This window comes from Onychostruthus taczanowskii, unplaced genomic scaffold (assembly GCF_017590055.1).
Source record: "Onychostruthus taczanowskii isolate IOZ18803 unplaced genomic scaffold, ASM1759005v1 scaffold3, whole genome shotgun sequence".
Classification (NCBI taxonomy): Eukaryota; Metazoa; Chordata; class Aves; order Passeriformes; family Passeridae; genus Onychostruthus; species Onychostruthus taczanowskii.
In genome coordinates this window covers 1295467-1320727 of record NW_024500349.1, presented here as the reverse complement: position 1 = coordinate 1320727, position 25261 = coordinate 1295467, and the positions used below count along the sequence as shown (strand labels likewise).

Here is a 25261-nt window from a genome sequence, read left to right as displayed (position 1 = left end):
GGAGATCGATCTAGTAAGGGATGTGAAGGGGGAGTGAAAAAGGTTTCTGTAAGCACATCAGCAGCAACAAGGCAACTAAATAAATAGTGAGGCTGTTGCACAATGGGGGCAGGAAACCTAGTGAGAAAGTACATGGAAAAAGCAGGGAAATTACCTTTGTCTTGCTTTTTACCAGTAAAATCTGTCCCCAGGCCCCTCAGCTCCACAAGTTTACCAGAAAATTCTGCATTACCTGCAGACAGGGCACTTGGAGCACATACACAATCCTGAGACCAGAACAGAAACCTCCAGTGGTGCTGAGACAGCTGGCTGATGACTTTGTGAGGTTGCTACTACCTTCAAAAGGCCAAGTCAGACAAGGGGGTTCTGGTAAGTAGTACAGACAAACCCCCATCTTGAAGAGTAAGAAGCAAGATCTGGGAAACTACAAGATGTCTGGGCACACCTCTGTTCCTGGGAAGTTTATGGTGCAAATGTCCCTGGAAGCCATTTCCAAGCATATGAAGAGCAAAGGAGATATTGGGAACAACTAATTTGGATTTACCAAATCGCAGCTGACCCACCAGTTTGCCAGACCTGTGGATAAGGGGACAGCAGTGGATGTTGTACACCTTGACTAAAAGCCTGGCTTTTGAAATGGTCTATCATCATGTCCCATAGCTAAACCAGTGGAACATGAGCTGCAATCTCATCAGATGATGCTGAACTGGGGAAATAGTGTGCTGTAGTGAGAGGCTGCTGTTCAGAGATAACTTCATAGGATGGAGATACAGGCTGAAAGCATCTTTGGAGAAAAAGTCTGGAGGAGCTCAGTGTGCTCAACTCCAAGAAGAGTAGGCCAGGGAGAACCTTATTGCTCACTTAAAGAAGAGTGCAGGGAAACAAAACTACTCTTGGATGTGCACAGTGGAAGGATCAGAAGCTTGAACATGGCCACTTCAATTAGTTATAAGAAAAGAGGTGTAGGATTTTTTTTCTTTTCTATGTTTGCTTTTAAACTGTGAGGGTGGTCAAATACCTGGCCATGTTGCCCAGGTGACCTCCAGGACTGGCTCTCAACAAAAATTATTCTAACATCAAGTCTGCAAGTAGAGAAAGCACAGAGCAGAGATCTCAGCACAGTACTACTGTGAATTGTTCCTGTCGGTAGCACAGTAAAGTGGCACATTAACATGCCAGTGAATGACCCAGAGAATATTACTCTCAGTTATACAGGGGGGCACCAAAACCATGCAATCAGTTTCTTCTCAGTTATCCTCAAAGGATATGCATTTGGATTAGAATGCACGGATAATTATGATCATAATCAATACAAGATTCACTCAGCTGGATGCAAAAAGAGTTTACATTTCCTTTGTTAATTTGTTGACATGAGACATAAGATTTATCTGTCTGTGCCTTGGTTTTCTCTGTTAGTGCAAGACAGGAGGACTGAAATTAACTATATCAGGGGGGTGTGGGCATTTTATTTTAAAATCCACAGGAAGTGCTTCATAGGTAGAAAATAATACAAAATATATAAATTCAAATAACAAGCAGCACGTCTTGTTAAGACATGCAGGAATTTGCCTCATGAAGCTAAGACTAACTCTTCACATCTTCTGGCTGCACTTATAATTAATACATTCTTCCTTGCTGACTAGTATATGGGACTCTTACAGATTTTCACCTGAATTTCAGCATAAACGACTCATGGAAACTAAGCAGAACATGCCAGATGGATCTGCAGTGGTAAGAACAGCTTTCAGGGATGACTTTTCTCTGAACTAGGAAAGGAGAATTTTCACTGCAATCCTTGCCATGTGGTAAATAGAACTTAAAACCAAAAAAGATATTCATTTATTTAAATTTAAAATTCCTGAAATTAAAAGTCTAAAATTCTGCTTTCAGCACTTGCAGAAGAAAGTCAATCAGTTAAAGTCATAGCTATGACAGACAAATGTTTAAACAGCTGGAATACTTACATGAAGGCTCATTAAGCCTACTTACTTGAAGGAACTTCAAGATTCCCAAATAAAATTATTTTCTAGAATAACTATCAATTCTTGTTCTTCCACGGCAGTATCTATGGAGTCATAACTAGGTCTACTAAAGTAGGTACATTAAGGGCTTGAGATACAGGTCTTGTGTCTTGACACAGGAAAGACAAAGCTAAAGCAAAAACTTCAGATGCAAATGAAAGAGTTGTTAGAGTGAACAACATGAGAAGTACTGAGATAGTCATAAAATCCCCATTCCTGTTTCATAGTTTAAAGCTAATCTGACTTGTCAAGAGTATGAACATTCCAAACATACCAAGATATTTTGGTTCTCATTAGCAGAAGATTCATTATTATTTGATGTCCACTTGGTCATTACACTTACTAAATTTAGAAGCACCACCAAAGAAGGCAGCACCTACCATATCTAGTCTCATCTGAAATTAATTTTAAACTCATTGATGTCTCTAACATTTAGAGACTGGGGCTGATAACTGATGCAATGAGTTCTTAGTATCTGCCTGACCTGACAAACACTGCCAACTCCAGCACAAGCATTCAGGAGAGGGCTGCTTTTGCCTCCAACACTACAGTTCCACAAGCACCTCAAGGCAGTTTAAAACTATTCTGAGACAGACTGGCTCCCCATGCCACAGCCATTCTTCCCTTGACTGGGTACAGCCATCCTGAGAAGCTACAGAGTGAGCTGGTCTGGGTTCAAAACAAACTAAGCCCTAAGGAGGAGAAGGCTTTAATGACCTTCTTGTTCCAGATCATTATGTGGGTGCACTAATGCTCTGACTGGCACACAGGAAAGGGGGCAGATAGGATTGCCATTTTCTTTCATCTACAGTCCCAAATGTTTGGTAGAAAACAGCACAAAGCTGCCCAATTACAGACCTAGCTGTGACTAAGGGTGCCCCTGGACACCAGCCTTGTGACATGGTCAGTGTTCAGTGGGTGCCCGTCATTGCCAGGCTAAATTCTCTAGTTTTGTCAAATCACTCAAGTTTTTGTAGGCAATGAATCCTAACGACATACAAAAGGACATGAACACAGGAAGTGGGGTGGAGGGGTTGAGACAGAAACAGAGACAACAGCTGAGTAAAAACAAATCCAAACCCTTCTGTGGCATTTTTTTTTTTTTTGTGGAGGTAAATGGACTCAATAAATGAAGCAATGAAACTGTGTCGTGATTAAATAATTGTCTATTTCAACGCACCATAGTGCTGTAACTAACTCCTGTTCATGTGTAGTCCTGACTAATGTCCACCAGTATTTACTCTAGAGGATAGAAACAATTCACGATACAACCCAAGACATTAATGCCATTAAAAATGGTAAAAATAGCAAATTCTGCTCAACCACCAGGAGAAGTTATTCAGGGATAAGAAATTCAAAAATTGTTACTTTAGTAAACTAGTTCATCACTGGTTTCATCTTGTGTTTTCTTTTTGCTAGTCCAAGTAAAAGTCAGTAGCTGACCTCCATTCCTGTACAGCCTCAGGGAAGCAGACTCTTTACAAAATCCCGGTTTTCAGTTGTAAATGTTAATCTGATCAACACAGTAATGCCATTTACTAGGAGTTTACACAATAGCCTCAGCTTCAGTAAAACACCTAAAAAATTAGCAAGTCAATTTAAAGGGAAAAACAACTCCCCATTAAATCCCATTCCGACCTGCAACTTCTCTCCAGGCCAAAACACACAGACACGTTCTCATGGGCAGGCACCCTCTTTGTAATGTTAACAGAACAATTTAAAAAGACTGGATGCTTAAAAAAGCAGATGGAATTTAAATACTGGGGAGGAGGGGGATGGGGCTCATTTGGTGTCTTTGGAAGCATCTTCAATTTATGGCTGGACTGCTGTAAATAAGAAACAGGAATACTGCCAGCTTCACTGGAAATCCTGGGACAAACTGGAAGTATGCAAGCTTTCTCCCGAGTTGTAGGCTGCAGAGCGTCTTAAGTAACACCACACGGTGCTCTGCAGTATATGGCATCCATTACAACATTCGTTTCAATACTTGAGTGTAGTGGCTACCTCAAGGTACTTTAAGACCTTTCATATTCCCCCATATCTAATCTCCTTCATCTAAAAGTAGAAGACATCCTAAAAGTATGTTAATCCTTTAAATTATTTGTAGCATATATCCTATTAGATTCAACATTCAGAAGATGTTTTCATTCCTGCTGCCAACATTAAACTTAACGACTTCTACATATTTATGTATCTATGTGGGAACAGTAATATAACAAGCAAAACTGTAGAGTCTGTAGCACATGCTCACAAAGCAGCTTTTTGTGGTATCATTTGGGAAAATATTCTTCTAAAGAAGCAAGGGGAAGCTTGCTTTAGGAGTTTATTTTTATGCTGGGCTCCCACTGTCTGTATTTCTTCACTATTATTGTGCCGCAATTAATTCCCATCACCAAATGAACGATGACATCTGGGAAAGTTGCTGAATCAACCACAGAAGAGCAAAAGCAAGTTCCAAAACTGTAAGCTCTATACCATGTAACAGATGAAAATAAGCTTATTTTTACAGCAGGCAGAATATCAGGAATCACAAAATAATATTCAATGAGCCTTAAACCTGCTGAAGTGAGAAAAGAAATCTCACTAAGATTTACAAAAACCATATGCTCAAAAAGATGAGGCAGTTTCTTCCCTTAATCAAAAATAAAAAATGAAGATATAATATCACATAATATTTTTTTCTTTTAGAAAGTAAAATTGTGTTCACCTTTGAAAGTTTGTGAGAACAATGAAATTATATGTTGATTTGAAAATTTAAAATAGGCTTATTTTTAACATTTTAAAAAAACATACCTTGTAGAGACCAAAGAAACCTAAGTCCCTTAGTACACTGAGGGCACTAACTCGTGGACCAGTAGTAATTTCTCCAGCCACCTGCAATCGAATCTTGACAATTTCCAGTGGATTGGTAAAGATTACTTGAGAACCTCCAGCCTGAAATTAAAAGCAGAAATCAATATATTAACCTGATACATTATTTGCAGTGTGCATCCTGTTACACTCAAGATAAGACATTTTCATTTTTGCTGCACTCAGTTAAGCTATTAGCAGTCAAGAGTTTTAGTATTAGTGCACGTCACAAGGGAACAAACCTACTCCCCCACAAGCTGAGCTGTCAGGAAAAAGAGAGAGGAAGCAGGTCAGCCACTGCAGGACACTGCAGTACATCAGACAGACACTAGCTCAATTCTTTTTGCAGGAACAGGTTCACCAACACAAAGTTATGCAATACTGACAAACCAAGAACACTATAACACAAGTCATGAAGTAAAAGGAAAAATTAGTAACTAGTAAAGCAGCTGTGATGTGCAGTATATAGAAAGTGAAAACATACTGTTGAAGAGTAGAAATCTGGCAGAAACTTTTTTCAATTTTGACAAGTTCATATTACAAAGAACACATGGATTCCAATGAACACAATTGCAAGTATATTGTGCTTTTTTTTAAAAAAAAAAACCCTCTGAACTACCAGTTTCAGTGCCTTTAAATACTGTTTGATTCAAGAGTCTGAGCTCTACATCATTATTTAGGTACCAGGCATTAAAGAAAAGAAGGTCTAGAGACTGAAGGATTCTATTAATCAAGAACCACTAAATGTTTTCAATGTGTCAGCTTCCATTCATTGGGAAGACATCACTCAATCGATTCTGAAAGTCAGCTTTAAAACACAACAGTGGCAAGCATTTGGGATTCCCTCTGGTTCTTGTAAAGTTCATCTCATTCATCATATGTAACTTAGGGCATAACCTTTCAGCTACACTGACAGATCCTGAACTAAAAAACTGCAACCAGAAAAAAAGGTAATGTGAAGGTTACCTAAGTGTATTAAAAAAATATTCATTCAAACTCCTTCTGGCTCAAATTCAATAGAATGTCATTCTAACTTCTGTTAAGTATATAATTCCGTGGCATGACAGCTATGCTCTTCTCTACGTTCTCAAATCACACAAATTATGCAAAGGGCAACCCTGACCCTCCCTACAACAAAACAACTATTTTGTTCTAGGAGGTAATGACTATAATAAAATAACCATTTAAAAGCATTTGCATGTAGTGATGTCTAGTATGCAAACACCACGTGCATATAGTTTTAAAATTATCTCAGTGTTAAAAGAATTAATTGTAGCTCAGATTAACTATCATTCAAAATAAAAAAAATATGCACAGTAATATGGTTCAAATAATGTGCTGAAGAAATGGCAAATCACACGAACAACTATTCTTGTCTACCACTTGGAGTGAGCATATACAATGTGGTTACAAATTAAAGTCTTTACATAACCCCTAAAATATCCCAAGTGTTTCCTATTTTGACCAGGAAAAGCATACCCTTGTGTAACTCAACTGGTTTTAACTTTCAAATTGGCATAATTTAATTTAACTGCTTTTACCAAACCAGAATCCTGGTATATATAAAACTGCTATTCTTGCCATCAAAAATTAGATTGATAAATTATTTAGCACATATGCTGATTTAAGTTTTGCACTTAAACTGGAACATGTTAAACAAGTAAGCATTCAAAACAAAAGAAATCTTTCTTTGACTTGTCTACTCATCTTGCTGAGTCTCAAAATAAATAAAAAAGAATCCTGGAAAGGTTCTTTGATGAATTGCATATTCCTATGTAATAAATTTTTGGTTTAGATATTACAATTATTAGGTATTCCCCCATACCAACATATATATATATTCTTCTTAAAAATGATAAAATCTGAATTTCAGGTGATAATGTTCATTCGCAAGTTTCTTATACAAGAGCCATTCTCTAAAACACTATTTAAAAACTCGTATCAATTGATCTACTAGCAGAATTAAACTACATTCCCTCAGTATGATATTCCTGTAGTTCATTGTGCCATGACTCCACAAGAAATGTTCCTTTAATTTTCACTACAGGAAAACCATATTAAATTTTAAAAGATTACAACAAAATTAAATATTAGTACAAATTAGTATTATTATTACTATTAGTGCACCAAAACATGGAACAATTTAAAAATCTATAAAAATGTTTATAAGTGAATGCCATTATAAAGAAAGGAAGTAAAAAGATATCTCTGATATTAAAGGAGAATAAAGGCAAATTATTTCAATACAGTATAATTTCAACACAAACAGATGGGAAGTACTGGTGCTAGCACATATAAATGCCTATGTCTGCATATCCAGCCTGGCTGTGTAGACACTTCCAGCATTAGACATTTGCTGCTCTGACTAAATCCCATAGGACTTCCTCTGCTTCAGCTTCCTCTGCTATTTAAAAACACGGATGCTATTATTTACCCACTTCACACAACCAAGCCCGCTATATGCAAAGTTTTAAAAACAGAGACCTGCATGCACCACACAGTATTAAAAGGACTATCAATTCTGCTGCCCACACAGCAGGTTTGAAGAGAGACTGGTCATTTCCAGTGAAGTGTTTCCAGACTGTCCAGATACTATCCCAGAACTCCCTGAACAACCTCTGCCATGCTCTGAATTTGATCTAAGACATACTCCAAAAATCAAACGGTGAGTAACTGAAAGCGATGAGCCAGACAATACCTGACAGAGGTCTCAGTAGGAGGGTTTCTACCACCTGCCTGCCTCGTGATGCAGAGGAAGGCTGGTTTATCAGCCTGTGCAGAGGCAGTTCCAGTGGCAACAAGTACAGTTGCTCGGTGGGGAGCTTTGATCATTCTGTTATTTGAGCATCTGTGCTGGTAACTGCAGCTCCTTGCTCTCAAAATGGGGGGGAAGCAAACCGGAGATGGCTACTGTACTCTCTAATGAAATGATTTCTTGCTTATCTAGTACTGGTAACTCCTATTGTGTTATTCATCATCACAGTAATGCAAGTGTCTCATAAATATTAATTTATTTCCTCCCAGTGCTTCTGTGAGGGAAGCACAATGAATCTGGTTTTACAAGAAGGGGTTTTGAGGCAGACAGTTTAATTGTATGACCAGTGTGTGCATTTCCTCCCTGCTCAAACATTCACAACTTGTAAGAGTCTCCAGATATCCTCATCTCCAAATCAGTAGCTTGAATCACAATAGCACGGCTTCTGTCTTCTTTCTCAATTTTTGCATAGTGAATGCAATGAAAGAAATCTTATCAATCTGGTTTTTTTCCAGTCTTTTCAAGGTACTGGTATGAACTGGTATGGAAAAAAAAAAGACAAAACATCCTCAGAACATTGTATCACCCTGTTCATTCATTTTGTTTGGCCAAAAATTGAAGAATACTGCCTTCTGGTTTGCTAGCCTTTGCAGTCAAAAATGTATTTATTTAATTACAAGATTTTTAAATACGCTCTCAAAGGAAAGAATTTGAAAAGTCTTTTTTTCCTTTGTCCCGAATAAAGACCATTTAAGCTTAGGTTCCTCAAGCTTAATGATTTCTCCACTAAGTGTCAGAAAAATCAAATACATCAAATGTTCAATACAGATGGTTCCCAGTAACACAAATTTTTCTGGACTGAAGTTACAAACTTGAATACCCTCAACTCTGAATTCCTTATCACATCTTCCAATCATTTTTAAAACAAATGACCTGACTGTATAAGTAAATCTATTACTTTTTAGTTATTATAATGTGATTAAAGTAAAAACTACAATTTTGAGTTATTTATAGGCATAGATAACCAGCGGTACTGCATAGATAATTATCTCAAAGGGCCCACAAAGGGCCCATATTATTCTGAAGGAATTTAACATTTGACCTAATCACAAGCACTTATCGTCTTGTTTGATTTAGTGCAAGAAAATAAAAGGGAAATATCACTGTCCTCCAAGAACAATTCATACATGCATAACTAGAAATGTGCATGCCTTTAAATGTGCTTTAACAAAGTCAGCTAGCTATGCACCCAAACACATGTGAATTTTTAAAAATAAGCTGGGTTTTTTCCCATTTTTGCGATTCTTCAACTCTGCAATTGGTATAATATCACCCAACACCTCTCGATGGCAGTATAGTCTTGCACAGTAATACACTACTGTCTATCATGTCTCCTGCTACTTTCCTACTTTACTGAACAGAAGGAAAAAGTAAAAATAGTTGAGGATTGGTTGGGGTTTTTTTGTCCATGGAGAAGCCCACTCTGTAATTAAAAAAAAAATGGTTTAGTAAGAAGCACTTAACAGTATGTCAGTTTGAGAAGTCAAAATGTTTTCTACTTCTTCATGTTTAAATCACTCTGCAATGAACTTGCTGGAAAATAAGCAGTTTTTCACCCCCCTCATTACAGTGAGAGAAGAATTTCCTGTTCTTTTTAATATAACTGCTTTTTGTGCCCTTATGAGATTAACTAAGAAATGAGCACACCAGACACAACCCTCCTCAGGCTTTCACATCTCCATTTGAAAGCTTTGGTGTGTGTTCTGAAGAGAATACAGCTTGCAATTAAAGAAGGAAATTCTGTGTTTTCCATTCCAGAAGAAAGTACTAGATTCTTTTCTGGTCAGTGCTACTGACCATCAATTGTTCTTGCTCTTCTAATTAATCTTATCACCTGTTTCAAATTGTAGCCCCTTTCCTGCTCTCACAAACAGCTCTTAGGGTCAGCCTAGATCTTTCTTCTGCATCCCATCCAATTTATCACATATTCCCTTTTACAGTTTCATGGATGAAGAAAGGATTACTACTGCTACTAGAGTGTTAATGTTTTTCAACAATATCACCCAGGGATAGTAATTAGAGCAATTAATGGCAATCATAAAAATTCATAAGCAATATATTATACAATTACCAAAAATCAACCTCTGCAAAAAGAAATTGTCTACAATGTCTTGGTTACTTGTTTAATCCACAAAAGACAAGCAAGTTCAAATTCCAAGATTTTTAGTCAACTGTTTATCATACTCAGTCCTGCTGCATATCCTATTCTGTCCAAGCCCTTACTCCTTGTCAGTTTCCAGATGAGCTTGTTTTCCTGCACATTTCATAGCATCCATAAATATTAATTAAAGTCAAGGTTCCTAAAGTACAGACACTAAATAAAGATTGCTCGTTGTCATAAAAAAATTAAATTAAAAATGTACCAATGATTTCAAGAATGGAAGAATTACCACCCTCATTGTATAATAAAGGGCAACTAAGGCACAGGACTGTTCAATGATCTACCACAAAACCACATACCAACTCTACAACAGAACAAGGCTTAGAAGCCAGATTTACAGAGTGCCACTGCAATGCTTCAAACTACCTCTGAAAGTCTTGGTATTTGTATGGCAGTAAGTCCCAAGAGCATTAGATGAATTATGCCAAACTGCTGCAGAGGGGATTTCACTATGAACTCTCCTGTTACCAGAAAGCTCCCAAGTAACAGACAGCAGTCCAAAATTACTGTTTTTCTTACAGTCTCAAAGGTGACCACCTTAATTTCTTACAGGTCTTGAAGGTGACCACCTTAATTTCGCGGTACTGTATGTCAAGAGCAAAGCATAACTGGGTTCTCAAAAGCTTGGTTCTGTGCTACCTTTTCATTCCATAAAGCCAGCCCTCAAAACTCTAGACAAGCCATCTCATGCTATTTTGTGTTCTCTCATCTGTGGTCCTATCTACACAGCATTCTGATAATGCTCTTTAGCAATGGGAGTTCATATAGTAAATACCTTTTCTTCAGATCACAAGATTTCCTGAGCCCTCAATCATCCGCTTTTCACTACCCTGATCAGCCTACCACAGAAACAGCTTTCATGCTGCTCAGACAGAATTCTGTTTTTCCCTCTAGCTAACCTTTCTTGTCTTCTGAGGACAGCCTTCCCTTGGTCTGGCTAAGGTTTTACTTTGTGCAGCTCAAACAGCGAACACTGCTAGAATCACAATCTTGTTAATGTCTAAATGTACATAAAATGTAAAGCAAGTTCTGTCAAATCCTCACATAAAAGTGCTCATAAACAGAAGTGCAATTAGTCTGAACAGAAGTATGTTCCTGCTACTGCAACGGATTTCCAAGGCTCAGATACAAGTTGTGAGGAATGTCCCACAATAGAATATTAATGACCTGGCTAAACAGAAACAAACAGGAGTACAGTTTGTTTATAAGCACTGACCAAGTCTGCAATGGGAAAAAAATTAAAATTGTGGATATTTTCCACGTTATAGGTAATTCACTTCTCAGAAGCCTAGCCAAAAAATCAAAGTGGAGCCTACTTGATTGGCATTATAAAAGCAATTAACTTACAGACCTGTCAAATCTGTTAATGTTTGGCTCTGTCTGCTCTACTTGTCTATTTTGACTAGCTGTAGAATCATTTAATGATTTACAGACCTTTCAAGTCCTAAGGCATGGTAGCTGTATTAAAACTGTGACCCATTATTTCTTGGTCACATTATAAATTACTGTGACATCATAAATATCTTCCTTTTTCTCACAGAAAGCTAGATTTTAATTCCTAATTTGAGTTTGAGTCTTTCTTTTTGGATTTGGGGTTTTTTTGAACCTTCACTGGTAAACACTATAATATTTTACTATAATAAAAGGAAAAAGGGATATGTAATAAAATATAATTGTCAAAACAAATCTCCAGGTCTTAAACTGTAGTGTGCATTCATGTAAAACTTTGCAGTCATTATTTCTAATATAACAGGAGAAAAAAAGAATAAGATTCATGCTGAATTAATATTAAGTAAATTTGTTGGGAAAAAATGGACTTTTTAAGCATTCAGAATTGTTTGGTTCTGGAATCAGAAAACTATCAACCTAAACCTAGGTATCCCTCCTTGTTTTACAGTTTGAAAAAAAATGTTTGAAAAATTGTCTGTCTCTCTTTTTTTAGGGGGAAAGGAAATGAAAACAAATAAGAGAGGAAAAGCAAAATGGGAAAGTATCTCTTATTTGTTACGGAAAAATACTTTTTGTGAAAAAAGTTTAAATTAGATTAATGCAAAAGGAGAATTCAAAATGAAATTAAATCAAGTTCTGCAAAATTCATTATGGATTTAGGGAAAGACCAGTTTAAGTAGGTATGACTGGATGAAAATTTCAGCAAACTGTCGTTTTAAAAACATCCAAACCTGCAAGGAAATATGGGGTGAGGCCAAAGAGAAGCAGGAACTTTACACCAGTAACTTTCCCAGCCTTTGGTACAACCTCTTGGAAAAGGCTATCATGTTATTGTATGTTGCCTTCCCAAACCTCATCATAAGGCTTAAATCTAAAATTAGATGAACATTTATCAGAGACAACTAAAACAGAGCAGTGTTGAAACACAGTGAGTTTGCAAATATGAAGTAAAATTTACATCCAGTTCTAGCTGGGGATTTTTTACCAAAAATTTACAATTAGTTTAAATTATTTTCAGCATGCTGAAAATAAATACAATTACAGTGGTTCAGAGAACAGTACTACACTTTAAAAATACCTAATTAACTACAGAATATTCAGGTACATTATATTAATTATGTTAAACAGAATTTAAATCTAAATAATTTCTTGAACAACAACAGTTTTATGCACAAAAAAAAAAACCAAAAACTTTACATTTAATCGAGGGAAAAAAGCATATATTAGGAAATTCTGAAGTTTTCCTTAAAGCAGATGTGAAAATTGGATATACACAAGCAGGTAGAACTCTCCTTGAAAGTAACTGATCCCCAAGCACAGGGAGACCAGACCTCTGAGAACAAATCTGCTAAGCATTCAAGAGACATATATGCCTTTTGCTGTCAAAGGTCATAAGAGCAATCATCAAGATGACCATCTTCATTTATCTATCTCAATAAACTAGACTGAAACTCTTCTGTGTGACAGCAATTGTTTGCTTCTTTTTGGTTTTTTTCCCCCCAGATATATATGCAGGTATTTTTTTCCCCCGGCATATATACTGTGCAGTTTAATTTTACCCATAGCTCAGCTTCCCCTGCCAAATATAGTTGAATGTTAACATATTTAGGTTTCATAATAATGAAAGCAAGAATGGCACCTTCAGTCTCCTTTAGTCCACAACTTCCAAATGTCTGAATTTTTGAAAGTAAGAGATCTAAATGTGGGAATTGCAGTTTATACACCCTCCGTCTCCACTGCAATGCCACAAAGAAAATGTAGCTCAGATGTGGACTTATCTTTATTACTCTCTGAAACATAAAATAAATGTTTTAAGTAGCTTAATAAAACTATTTGCACTGGATCTGTTATTTGGCATAATTCACACGGAATTTCACATCACATTCCTTTATAAAAACTAATTCTGGGCAGGATTTTGCACTCGATATTAACCGTATCTAATTTTTATGTTCCATAGCAGAGTTGAGGCTGCCCAACCAGGTCCGATGCATTTTAAATTTATTATGATTCCTATAAAGTCTCTCGAAATATGCCTAAAATTGCCTTGAAAATTTAAACAAAAGCAGATCTGTATGGGATCTGTAATTGTACTGTGCTACATGATTTAAACTGGTTAATAGTGAGCACATACTGAGCAGCTGGGAAGGAAAAGACTGTGTGCACAGAAGGAGAAGGGATAGCAGAAGGAAAGGTTAATAAAGCAAAATGTAGTTCTCTTTTCTTGCTAAAAATTACACCTCCTGTTTACTGATATCATTGTATTAATACATGCAGACAAGGCAACATACATTATATAGCGATTCCTTTAGCCATGCTATAATCCTTCTTCTGTTTTTCTTAGTATTCTTTTATGTTTTATATCCCTCCTTGTTTTGCATATTTGCATCTCCTTCCCAGTTACACAAACATAACTTTTTCAATAAATGTTGAACTGCTTTATTTAAGGTACTAAGCAAAATGACTGTCTCACCTAAAAAGTTAGAATTAAAGGTAATGTCTCAATACCCCAATATAGTATTTATGACACTTTTACAAAGAGAGTTTTCCATGTGTTAATATAACTCAAAAAATAAGAATAATATATAATGCTATATTTAAAAAAATCAGGTTCTTTCAACAGATGCCTGTAAGTGAATTAAGATTTAAAAAAGCAGCTAAACTTCATATGACTTAAAATTATTTTTTATTTAAAATATAAAATCAAGTAAAAGACCATGACATAAAGCTTCCAGAAATTTCAATATTATTGCCACTGTAAAAAAATATTTCAAGTTGTACTTACAGCTTACACATCCTTTTATTAAGGAATTCTGCAGGTAAATTATAGCATTAGCAGAAATCAAACCCAGCATATCTGCGTCCATTTTAATTCAATAAGGTTAAGTCAGCTTTTTTGATTTAGCAGATCTTAGCTCTACAGCATCATTACACCTTGCCTTGAAACTGAAGATTTTTACTAGCTCATAATGATAAGGGCTATATAGGATTTGCATGAGTAATGAGAGTCCAAAATGCGCAGCAGAGATCAGAGTTCATGGTGGGTGTCAGGCATTGTACAAATCTAAAAGTTACATGCATTTTACGGGTAATAAATAATATAGTCATTAGGAAAATTTCTTCCAAACAAAGGAGATGGAAATCTTGTGTTGGTAATTTACATAACAGCCTTCCTTAAGTAAAAAGGTTATACTTTTAATTGTACTCTTGGGGGTCTAAAAAAAAAGAAAATCTCAACCAACCTATCGCTTTCATCTTCACGTAATAAAAAGCTATGAAACAGGCTGTTAACTGAATTAAGTGTCACAAGGTCATGAAATAAAAGATCTATTTTCTTCTTTTCTTCTTTTTTTTTTTAGGAGAGAAAACAGTTTACAAAACAGAAAAAGACTTGTTCAATGAAACAATCAGCTTTAGTTACAAGTGCAAAAGTCAGTCATGTGTACTAATTCACAGTAATTATGATGCAAAGTGAACTCCTTGGAGACTTAAAAGTCAACGCCTGGCAATGGTTGGGCAAACAGCAGAGTGGAGCTACTCAGGTGATACTGACCCCTTCAAAGCCCTTTGTGTTACTGAACAACCCAAACTATCCAAGTATCTGCTTGTCCTCCCTTTCTCAGGCATTATTACTATACCATATTCACACGGCTGCTATTTAGAACATAGCAAACTAGCATGCATCCCAGCACTCAGCTCTTGCATAAGCAATAAATACGTTCCAAAGAAACAGAAGCACTGAAGAAGAAAAATTTAAATCTGTGTTTGTAACACAATCCCAGCTGAGAACTACATGTGGAACGTGGAAAGGTGATAGGGCAGGAGTCTTAGAAAATTCATCCTAGTTGTCTTCCCCTCTTTAGACTTTAACACATCATGCCCTCCTGTCTTCTTGCCTCCCACATAAGCAATTACTACATTGTGAAATGAGGTAAAAATCCAAGACTGACAATTTTCGAGCATTCAAAACTGCCCGTGCTGCTTCCACAATGAAATCACAGGTTTCACAATGGCTTAAACGGGGACAAAAAGATGGACCAATACAATGCTGAAAGTTAGAGGAAAAAGCATGTCTTTGGCATCTCATATTTAACACAAAAATTTACACCATGACAGAAAAATTCACCCCAAAAAACCTAGGAACTGCTGATAATGAGAGTCTCTGTTGCTAGTCTGAATTGGGTTTAAAATTACAAAAGAACCCAAAGACCACCTGCAGAAGAAACAAGTTGCAACCTATCTACCTGGCACCAAACTATGCCCTTAAGTGGAGCACTACAGTTAAAAGAAAACTCAGGGCATTTTGCCACTGCACGTCTACTGCTATAGCTTCATGCAGCATCTCACTGTTAATATAAATTTAGGACAGGCCAACATTTACAGCACATTTAAAATACATCTCAAACCACCTATCTCTTAAAACAGATCCTTAGTTTACAATGAACTGCTGGCAAAAAGCTTGCTGCAGCATTCTCATGAATGACAGATCTCTGTAAAGAGTGCTTTTTGTACTGCATTAAAAAATTCACAGCAGTCTGTAAAATAAAAACTCTAGATCAAATGACATTTTAAATGAAAATTTTGCAGAATTTTCTATGGCTGCTATGTTCATGAGACTTTTTATTAGTGTAAGGGGTAAATACCTTTTACTCTGCAAGAGCTTTATTGCATTTTTCCTTCATTTACAGCATGCTTTTTATTTAGGACTTTAGAGACCCACATTCTTCTCTCCCTCCCCTTCTTTTTTTCTTCCCTGAATGCTCCTAAAATTACAGAACAAGGGGATCCTACCTGGCAGTCTACAACAGGTCAGTGATCAAACAGAAGGAGCAGTGAGACAGCAGCCAAATCCTGCCCCATCTCCTGAGAATTACAGAAAGCCAGGGCTTCTCAGCCTGCAATGCTGAGCCACTGCACCCTGAGGCTCAGATAATCGTAGTTCACTTTCTGCAAGCACATACAGCACAAATCTCTGCACCTACTGAGGTTAAGATGCCAGCATTTTTTTTTAAGTTGCAGCTCACTGTAGTTTTCGACACAGGTAGAAGCTGCTTGAAAATGTGACCTCATCTATCTTATGACACCAGAAACAAAGATAGATTAAAAATACACCAACGTTGCTCTGCCCCAGTGATCAAAGCTGTTTCAAATAAACAGTGCTCTTTATCTGTAAAATGCACTGGTCTTTGAACAACTATTCGTTTTACCTGAAGTATTTACATTTCCTTGAACAAATCAATACACCAGATACAGTAAGCTGCAATATGAACAGACAGAACTAGACCAAGTAGTGAAGTATTATCATTTATCCAGTAATGCGCCAGTTTTTCATTAAGATACTACTTTGTGCAAGGAAAACACTCTTAAAATCTTAGTAGGTTTTAAATACAGCCTACATTCAGGAATGCATTATGCACTGAGTTAACATTACACAGCCTACGTCTGCTACGAACTCAAAGAAGCATGAGCAGTCTTTGCCATTTCAAAAAGCCAGTATCACTGCAAAAAGTGAAAATTAGTGGGTGCAATAACACATCAGGAAAGAAGTGACGTGGTAGAGTGGGTGCCACAAAGTAGTAACTAATTATTAACTTCTGGAAAGGTTAGCATGAATCCTCTTTAGGCCATAAGCTACAGCCAACATGAATAAAGACACATTCTTGATTAAGGAAACAAACTCTAAGCTGTGAGAATTACAGACCGCAGTTAAAAGGCACGATGCACAGAAACATTTACCCTTTCATCAAGAACGGCTGGCCTATCTAGGAAAGAACTGAGATGCTCTAGGAGAGTCTGCTCTCGAACCGGATCTGTGGTTAAACAGAAGCCTTAGTCCACACAATTAATCTTAGGAACTGCACTTTCATGAATGTCATATGAAGAAAATTAAAGATACTTACACAGCCACCAGCAAGAATTTCTGCAGCCAGTGGGACAGATCCATCTTTAGTCCTGAACTTATCTCTCACAAAATCATTAACCTTAAAAGACAAACATTTATGAAAGCTGATAAATTAAAAGGTCAGAGAAAACACTCATCAGCTGCAAATTCTGTGCAAATGAAAATGCAAACACATCCACTAAGCTACCAAACTACAAGATATCAAAGAAATCAAAGTCTGAGATTTGGTATTAAATATTCTAAAGCTATGTTCTTCCTTCTAACAAGAATTTGCAGTATAATTCAAATACTTATTATTCAAAAAACAAATCATCACTATTAATGTAATTTTTAAAATCAGAAAATTATAAATACATTAATATTTTAGAAGTGTCAAATTAATAAAAATATATTAACAAATTCAAATGTCAAATTAATATCAGAATGTTCAATACTAAGCTTTAACACAATGGCAATTCAATTAGCAGCATTACGTGCCTTTTTTTAAAAATGCATACTACTAGCTTTGATGAATACTGCCTTAATAGTGAATAAACAATATATTGTGGTTGGATTACAGTAAGAAATTCTTAAGTGCCTTACAAATACTTAAGAAATAACAAAATTACAGAAGTAAAACATTTATAAAAAACCATCACACAAGCAAGTTCCTTTCTTACCAACAATTCACTACATGCTCATATTATCTATGTCCTGTTGCACTGGAATCATACATACAGTAACCACGTGGAGATACAAAAAGAAAAGCCCTCCAATAAGTAACTATTCTGATTTGCTAAGAAGTGAAACCAAAGGCCTATGCTACTTACAAACAAGTCGAATGAGCTTGTTCTATTTTGGAGTGAGTCCAAAAATAAGTTTTAGTAAGATTCTTAAAATTTACATGTATACCTCCAGATGAGACTTGTATGCCACTTGTACTGTTCACAAGTCAGATATTAATAGTTGCTAATTTTAATTTGCTGCATTTTACAATGTGGAGAAACGTGAAAAAAATCCATTTACAAACTTACAGTAAGTTTTATGGCCTTCTCTGGTGCTACTCCTAGTAGCTGTGGTAACAGACCTGTAACATGGAAATAGAGAATTCAAGGCATTGAGTAACTTGGTATTAAATAAACAAATCAACAAATGTAGAGACCAGCACCTAGAAACGGGCGATTTTTACAGCAATTTTGTGTTATTATATATAATGAGAGTACTTAAACATTCCATTTTGAGAGCAAACATTGTGCTACCACTTCAAGTACTACCACTGTCTATATGTATTTTTTCTTTACTCTTTTTAATTCATACTAACTCATTCTGTGTTTAAACACTAATATAGATTTGCCAAATATGTTTCAGTACTATCCTAAGCTGACTTTTATTTTCTGCATCTTCACACAAAAATCAAGATCGTCTAATTAATTTTGTGAGATACACAAAGAATCCACTTCAAAAGTCAAAACCTCAGTACCTTTTCCTAGCAAAAACAATGGCATTAGATGGCAGGACTGAAGGGGATAGGAATCAAAATAATGCAAAACATTCAAACACGTATGACTGCATTCTTGAGCTCTTTGCCCAGCTATTTCATCAGCTCTTAAAACAAAGGAAGTTATGTTGCTTTCTATCCAGGTATGGAATTTTCTATTTTATTTTGTTAGAAGTGATGTGTTACAGAACTGGAAGTGTGAATTTCTGACTGTCAGCTTCACTTGTTTGAAGTGAATGGTCGATATTTTGTAAACATTTGAATGACACAGCCTAAAAATAGGCAAAGCTTATCAACAAAGCCTGAAGCTAGAATGGTGTTGCAAGCATTCATCAGCATAATGAAATTAGGACACCATTCAAAAATGTGAGAAAATCACCCAAGCTAGAGCTCCTGGTGCAGAACCCTTTGTTTTAGCAGCTCAGGCAGCACATTTGGGTACTCTCTAAAAAGCCTGACATTTTCACCTCTCCATGGTTTGATTTTGTTGAAAAGAAACCCCAAAAACAATTAAGTTTCCACCTTTAAAAGTTAACCTGCTGAAGAAACATTTTCTTAAAGAACTTAAAGAATGTCAGAATAACACAGAGAAAAATGCATATGTTCTGGTTTAGTATATTCTTCGATCCTGCTACCATCCATCACCTTTACTGGTTCCTACTGATCCTCTTAATAAGAAATTGACATTGAAGAAAAGCATCATTTGATTTGTGGTAGCAGGAGACCCAACCATATTTATATACCGATGTCTTTATACAGTTCATGTACATGTACGTGTAACATTTACCCAAGATAACTATGCTGCATTATGATCACATGACTTAATATTGAAATTAAAAAATACAGTAGCACTAAGTTCATATACAGTTGCTGAAAACCAAAAGATATTCTGCAGAGTAAGTTACATTTTAGAATCTGAGTTTCTTAAAAAGTGTTACTTGTACGGGTGACATGAAACCAGACCTCAGTAAAAAACCATTAAGCTATTCAGAATTATGTAATTAAATATTACATTATCTGCAGCACTATGAGGGATGCACTAATATAAAATGAACAGGATTTTTTCATTACAAAATTATCTTTGTAATTGCTATAATATTTACAACTTGCTACAGGACATATGTGACTTAATATAAACATTATGGCAAATAACTTTATATCTTCAGAGATTAAAAAAATGTTCCATATACTTTAAAAGCACACTACCTAATCTTAAGCCGAATTCAGCAAAATTAAGCAGGTATGATATAGCAAATATAATTCTAATCACAAAGGTCATTAATTTAAAAATCACATATACATACATCATTACACCCAAGCTATACACACCATGACTTTCAAGTCATGTTTTATCAAATAAATCACAGGAAAAGACATTCTAAAATATAAAGATATGAAAAGTATAAAAGTAGCCCAGTTGATGATCTACATAAACCTCGAATCTTAGAAACAATATTAGCAGGACAAATCAAATCCATTTTCACTGAACTGATCTGAAGATGGCCTTTTAACCACTTTTCAGCTCCCAAAACTTTGCATTTGTAAAAACACTTGCAAAATCATAAGAAAAGGACGTTTATCTTGGCACAAGTTTTTGTTTTTTTTTCATCTGGTTCATTCCTTTTGTATTCAAATCTGAATGAGACTATTACAACTCAAAGCTTTCCATAAAACTTTGAGGTAAAGAAGCGAAAGATTAAATAGAATAGGCAGCAGTTTAAAAAAACCCCAACAACAGAAAAACCCAGCTAAACCACCAAAACCTTGAACATTTTTCTCTTTTCCTGCCTCTACTTCACACATAATTTTATAGTATAAAAGTGCTTTGTTAGTTTAATTACAGATAATGCTGTATACATCTACTAGAAGATAGAAATCAGTATTCTATAAAAGGTAGCCCGAATTTTAAAACCAGGTATTATAGCCTTACCAGCTACCAGCTAGGCTTACTGTCTCCAGCATGCTAGGAAGGCAGAGGGACCCTTCATTTGATCTCATACCTATCCCAAAGTGGTACCTGTGCATTCTGTATGTTATGACCACCAAAATTAAATTTTCTTTTCTTTATTGTTTTGATGAGAGCCCAAAACACTGTTGATAAATTTCTAAACGTGATAAAGATGTTAAGTTTTGAAAGAAAGAAAGCACATCAAAAGCCCCATATATAAAAATGTCATATTTCTGTTGGGGTTATCTTGACACGGTGGGAATTTCTTAGTGTTCCTATGCATTAGCAGATCAGCAATATGACATATACACAGATGGAGAACAAGCTTAAAAATGTCTGACAGTGCCTTAAAAATGCATGCCTTAAAAATGCATGCCTTTTATAATATCAGAGCACAATATCTTGCACATAGGCAGCCTGCTAGTATAGCACATAGTAAACACATTATTCAGTGCCTTTTTATACCCAAGGCTTTTTAGCAGCAATTACAATGTACCACTTTGTATGTGACACACTGTCATAGTGGGACTCTCAGGGAAGGGGAAGGTGTGTGCAAGACAGAGCACCAAAAGCTGCATTCATTTTGTGACACCCTGCAAGTTATTTTCTGAAAGCAGTCTAAATACGTTGTGAATACACACACAATATACACAGCTCTGCCAGTCCAGCTGTACCGATAGCACTGAGAAACAAAACTCTTACTTGGCCAAAGTATTTTTTTAGATGTCTAACAGGGAAGTTTCAGTTTCACACTGTGTAACAGATGTGATTTTCCCTTCATATTAGGAAAAAACAGCGACTGAAGGTTTTGTTGCTCGGTCTAGATAAAATATTTGAAACCATTAGGCCATGTCATAGGAAGGCAGTAATGGAACACTGCCACATTTTTCCATTACAGAATTCACGAAATAAACTAGACAATTTGAGGGAGCCATTCAAATATAGCTCCCTCAAACTGGAAATGGGATATTTCCTAAAAATTTTGTGCTTTGACAGAACTTAGGGTACAAGTAAGCTTGTAGTTCCAGTCTATATATATGGTATTCCATTGCATAATTTGGAAGGAAAGCTTCTGCCACAGCCTTTTTGCATCATTAGCATGGGAGTCCATCATTAATAATGAACCTGGATGATGAACAAATCATTAAAATATAATTAGATGGCATTTGGAGTCACTGCAGGGCTAGAAGCACAACAGAAATAAAACTAACAAACAAGTTCCTGAACAGTTAATGATCACAGATGACAGTCTTCAATAGCATTCCCTGTCTTTTCCATCCTCCAGGCAAAGTGACATTAACGGCATGGCTACCAAACATTTTCCTAAACTACATTTTATCTCTGGTACTTAAATTTCCCATGCAACTTCGATCAAGTATGTGCGAAATAATCACTAGTGGCTGCATTGCTTAAGTCTGTGAAGCATTCTGTGACTCATCAGGTGGACTTCTGACTAAAATTTTATCATTACATGTAGGTGACCTCATCAGTTAGAAGAGACCTTGACAAATGACAGCTTTCAAAATTTTCTTAAATTTGCATGCATAAAAATACCTGTGAGCTTCTAAATATGCATTTCAGGTATAAATGTAGACACAACAGTAAATTACAGGTATATGAGATGAGCATTCTTTTCAGCCATGCTAAGAGACAGATGAAAAATTTATCTCAGATATAAAGTCTTTAAAAAATGCTAACAACACAGCATTCATATAATGCATATTATAAAGACTCTACAGAGGTTTATATCATGTTTGTTTTTGTTGGTTTGTTTTTTCTTTTTAATCCAAGTGTCCTCTCAGTGGAAACATTGATTACACCTAGAACCAAACTGACATCAAACCAAATTTAGTGCTCTCTATATATCCACAAGATGGTGTAATTTATCCTTATCTGAGATGGTGGTTTAAAACATGGTTTCCAAGTTTGGAAAAAAACAGTGATACAAAAAAGAAAAATCAGTTCACTTTGTCGAATGGAAATATGAGCCTTTTATTAAGAATATCTGAAATGGCTGAGTTCAGAGTGGGACTTGTAATTTCTGCTTGCTTTCTTGAAGTGACATCATGACAAAGAGACCACTGCTCTAAATGTTTGTAGTACAATTTTTAAAAAGCTTTTGCATCTATTCAGCTAAGGAGAAGTCTCCCAATGAATACTCCCTCCTTCAGTGGGACAAAACCACCCACACTGACTTAACCCTGAAGAAATCAGCTGAAGAAAGAACTGCAGTGACCAGTGAGTAGTAAAAAGTAGTGTACTCTGTAGTGTGTCCTACCTAGGGTAGAATTCAAGACTAGAATAAGATGACTCTTGCTAAATGTTTACTGCATTACATTCGGTAATTACACTACCTACAAAATGCTCCTTTCAAATCTTCCTTCCTCTCAAGCTTAACTGGAAACTTCCTTCTGCACTCAACTCCTTAACTTTCTTCAACATCTCCTGAGAAAGTGAGCAATAGTCTGAATTTACAGAACTGCACAGAAGAAGCTCCAGATTTTTAAGCAGTTTTCTCTGTCTCTTTAAAAAGAGCAAAGTCAGGCACATGTAGAAGCACATGTCTCAATTTGCCTCTAAAATGATGGTATTCAACTATATAATCCAGAAATTAGATTATTGGCCTGGTCTTAGAAGTTCAGCTCCACCAAACTGAGATTCCAGTATTCAGTATTCCTTGGAAAATTGGAAAGTAGCAAAAACATAAATGGGGAACATAAGGACAAGCTATACTGATAATGTTTCCTAAGGTTCCCTAAACCTGGCACTGAAAAAAATCATTCCAAACTAAGGACAAGCAAACAGAGTTAAGAACATGCATTTATAACATTTCTGAGCTTTTATCTGTTTTTTTTTCTCAAGGTGAAAGAAATCACTGTCCTTCAGAATTTCAATAAGACAGAAGGATGCAATAGTAGAATTCTGCATATTTATTATTTCAGGATGCTGGAAGAAGCAGACAAAAATTTACAAGGAATACATTTGGTTCTTTAGGTAATAACTGGGACTTTTGAAAGATTTTTCTTGCTATAAATCCTCACAAAATAGAGACCATGTCAATACTCTTTATTAAATTATTATGTCTACTCCAAAAATATCCTCAAACTCAGTCAGTAATAAGAGAGCCTTACCATCTCCAATTGTGCTGAAATAATTACAGTGTCTGTATTTTACAGCGGAGCTACTTTACCACTCAGGTCATATGTTATACTGTGCACATCTATCACACCACCTAGTTTTAATATTGTTTCCCACATTGTTTTATGAACTGTTACTTTTTTTTAAGGTGCACACAGCTTTGCCAGTTCATAACAATATGTTACCAAGATACTCTGTCCTTCATTCCTTACTCAACTGTTTTTAACAATTCGTTTCTTTCATTATAATATTCTTATTTTACAAGTGAAAAGAAGTTTCTAAGCAAGCTAGCTAAAAATGAAGTCAGTAATGCAAATTTCAAATTCTCCCCTTGAATATGGCAGAGGGGCATAAAAGGTCTCAAAAATTGTGACACCAGAAATATAATTTACTTTAACTCTGTGACAGAGAAGAACTGGAATCTCATGACGAGGTTCCTGATTCTTTATGACTCCTCCTGAGTTACCTGAACTGACACCACTGATGCCACAACTGGGACAAGGACAGAAAAGAAAAAAAGCCACCATTTAACTTCAGGCACTTATCTAGATATCCAAAGTGAGTATGATTTGCATCTTGAACAGAGTCAATGGATTTTGGAGTTTTCTCCATTGACTACAAAGGCAGGTTGGAATGGGTAACTTCGTAACTTAAGTGTATGTGTTACATGTATAAAGCTAAGTGGGCTGAAACCCAATGAGTCAGTCTGGCTGACTCCACAGCGACAACCTAAGAAAAGGTACACAGAAAACTTGATGACTATTTCCAATGATTACTGAAGCAAATGCAACTGGTTCGTAGAGACCTTTCTGTTTCAAAAGAAACACAACAAAAAGGTACTGCAAAGAACAAAAACCCACAGATGATCTAACTTCTTACCAAACAGGACAAAACACTCTGGGCACTAAGCACTGCTAAGGAAATGGCAACTTTACTAACAATATATTTTTGCTGTAGGAAATTGCTAATGTTCCCCTATGGCAGATGAGGAGAGAAAGGACAGACAGGTCCTACAGCAATGTTCTCATTACAGTGAAGTTTTAATTATCGAGAAGTTTGCAAATCCTTCCCCTGTAACAAAGAAGCAAAACTGAAGTCTGAACTAAAAAAACTTAAAAATCCAGTCACACAAAACTTTTAATAGTATCTTATCATTAGTATATAACATCTTTTAAACTTACCTCGATAAAGCCCAAAGAAACCTTCATAACGTAGCACTTTCTTGAAGCAATCAAAGCTGTTTTTGTACATAAGTTCTCCCACAAAAGAGCCTGTAGAACGCTGGTTTTGCATGCGAGTTTTCACTAAATCAATTGGGTAGACTGCAGTGGCTCCAACAGCTGTAAATAAAATTCAAAATATAAGAAAACATGATTTTGCATTTGCACTGTTTGATGGCAACTGCCATCTTTCATATTTAGATCTAACTATAGCATCAGTTATATCTTTTTTCTTCGTGATATACTCTGGATACATTAAACTACCTCCCACAGTTTTAACCAA

The 25261-nt window shown here is 36.0% G+C and overlaps 1 protein-coding gene across 5 annotated transcripts in view; it reads right to left on the bottom strand.

Moving 5' to 3' along the window:
• The window catches only part of SLC25A13 (solute carrier family 25 member 13), a 98303-nt gene that overhangs the window by 11506 nt on the left and 61536 nt on the right, over window positions 1-25261 (bottom strand). For all 5 annotated transcript variants that reach the window (XM_041408834.1, XM_041408833.1, XM_041408835.1 and 2 more), the window contains 4 exons: window positions 24940-25098; window positions 18209-18261; window positions 17194-17274; window positions 4815-4955 (listed from right to left, as the gene is read on the bottom strand). In XM_041408834.1, the coding sequence (XP_041264768.1) occupies window positions 4815-4955; window positions 17194-17274; window positions 18209-18261; window positions 24940-25098 (434 nt within the window). The remainder of the gene's footprint in view (window positions 1-4814; window positions 4956-17193; window positions 17275-18208; window positions 18262-24939; window positions 25099-25261) is intronic.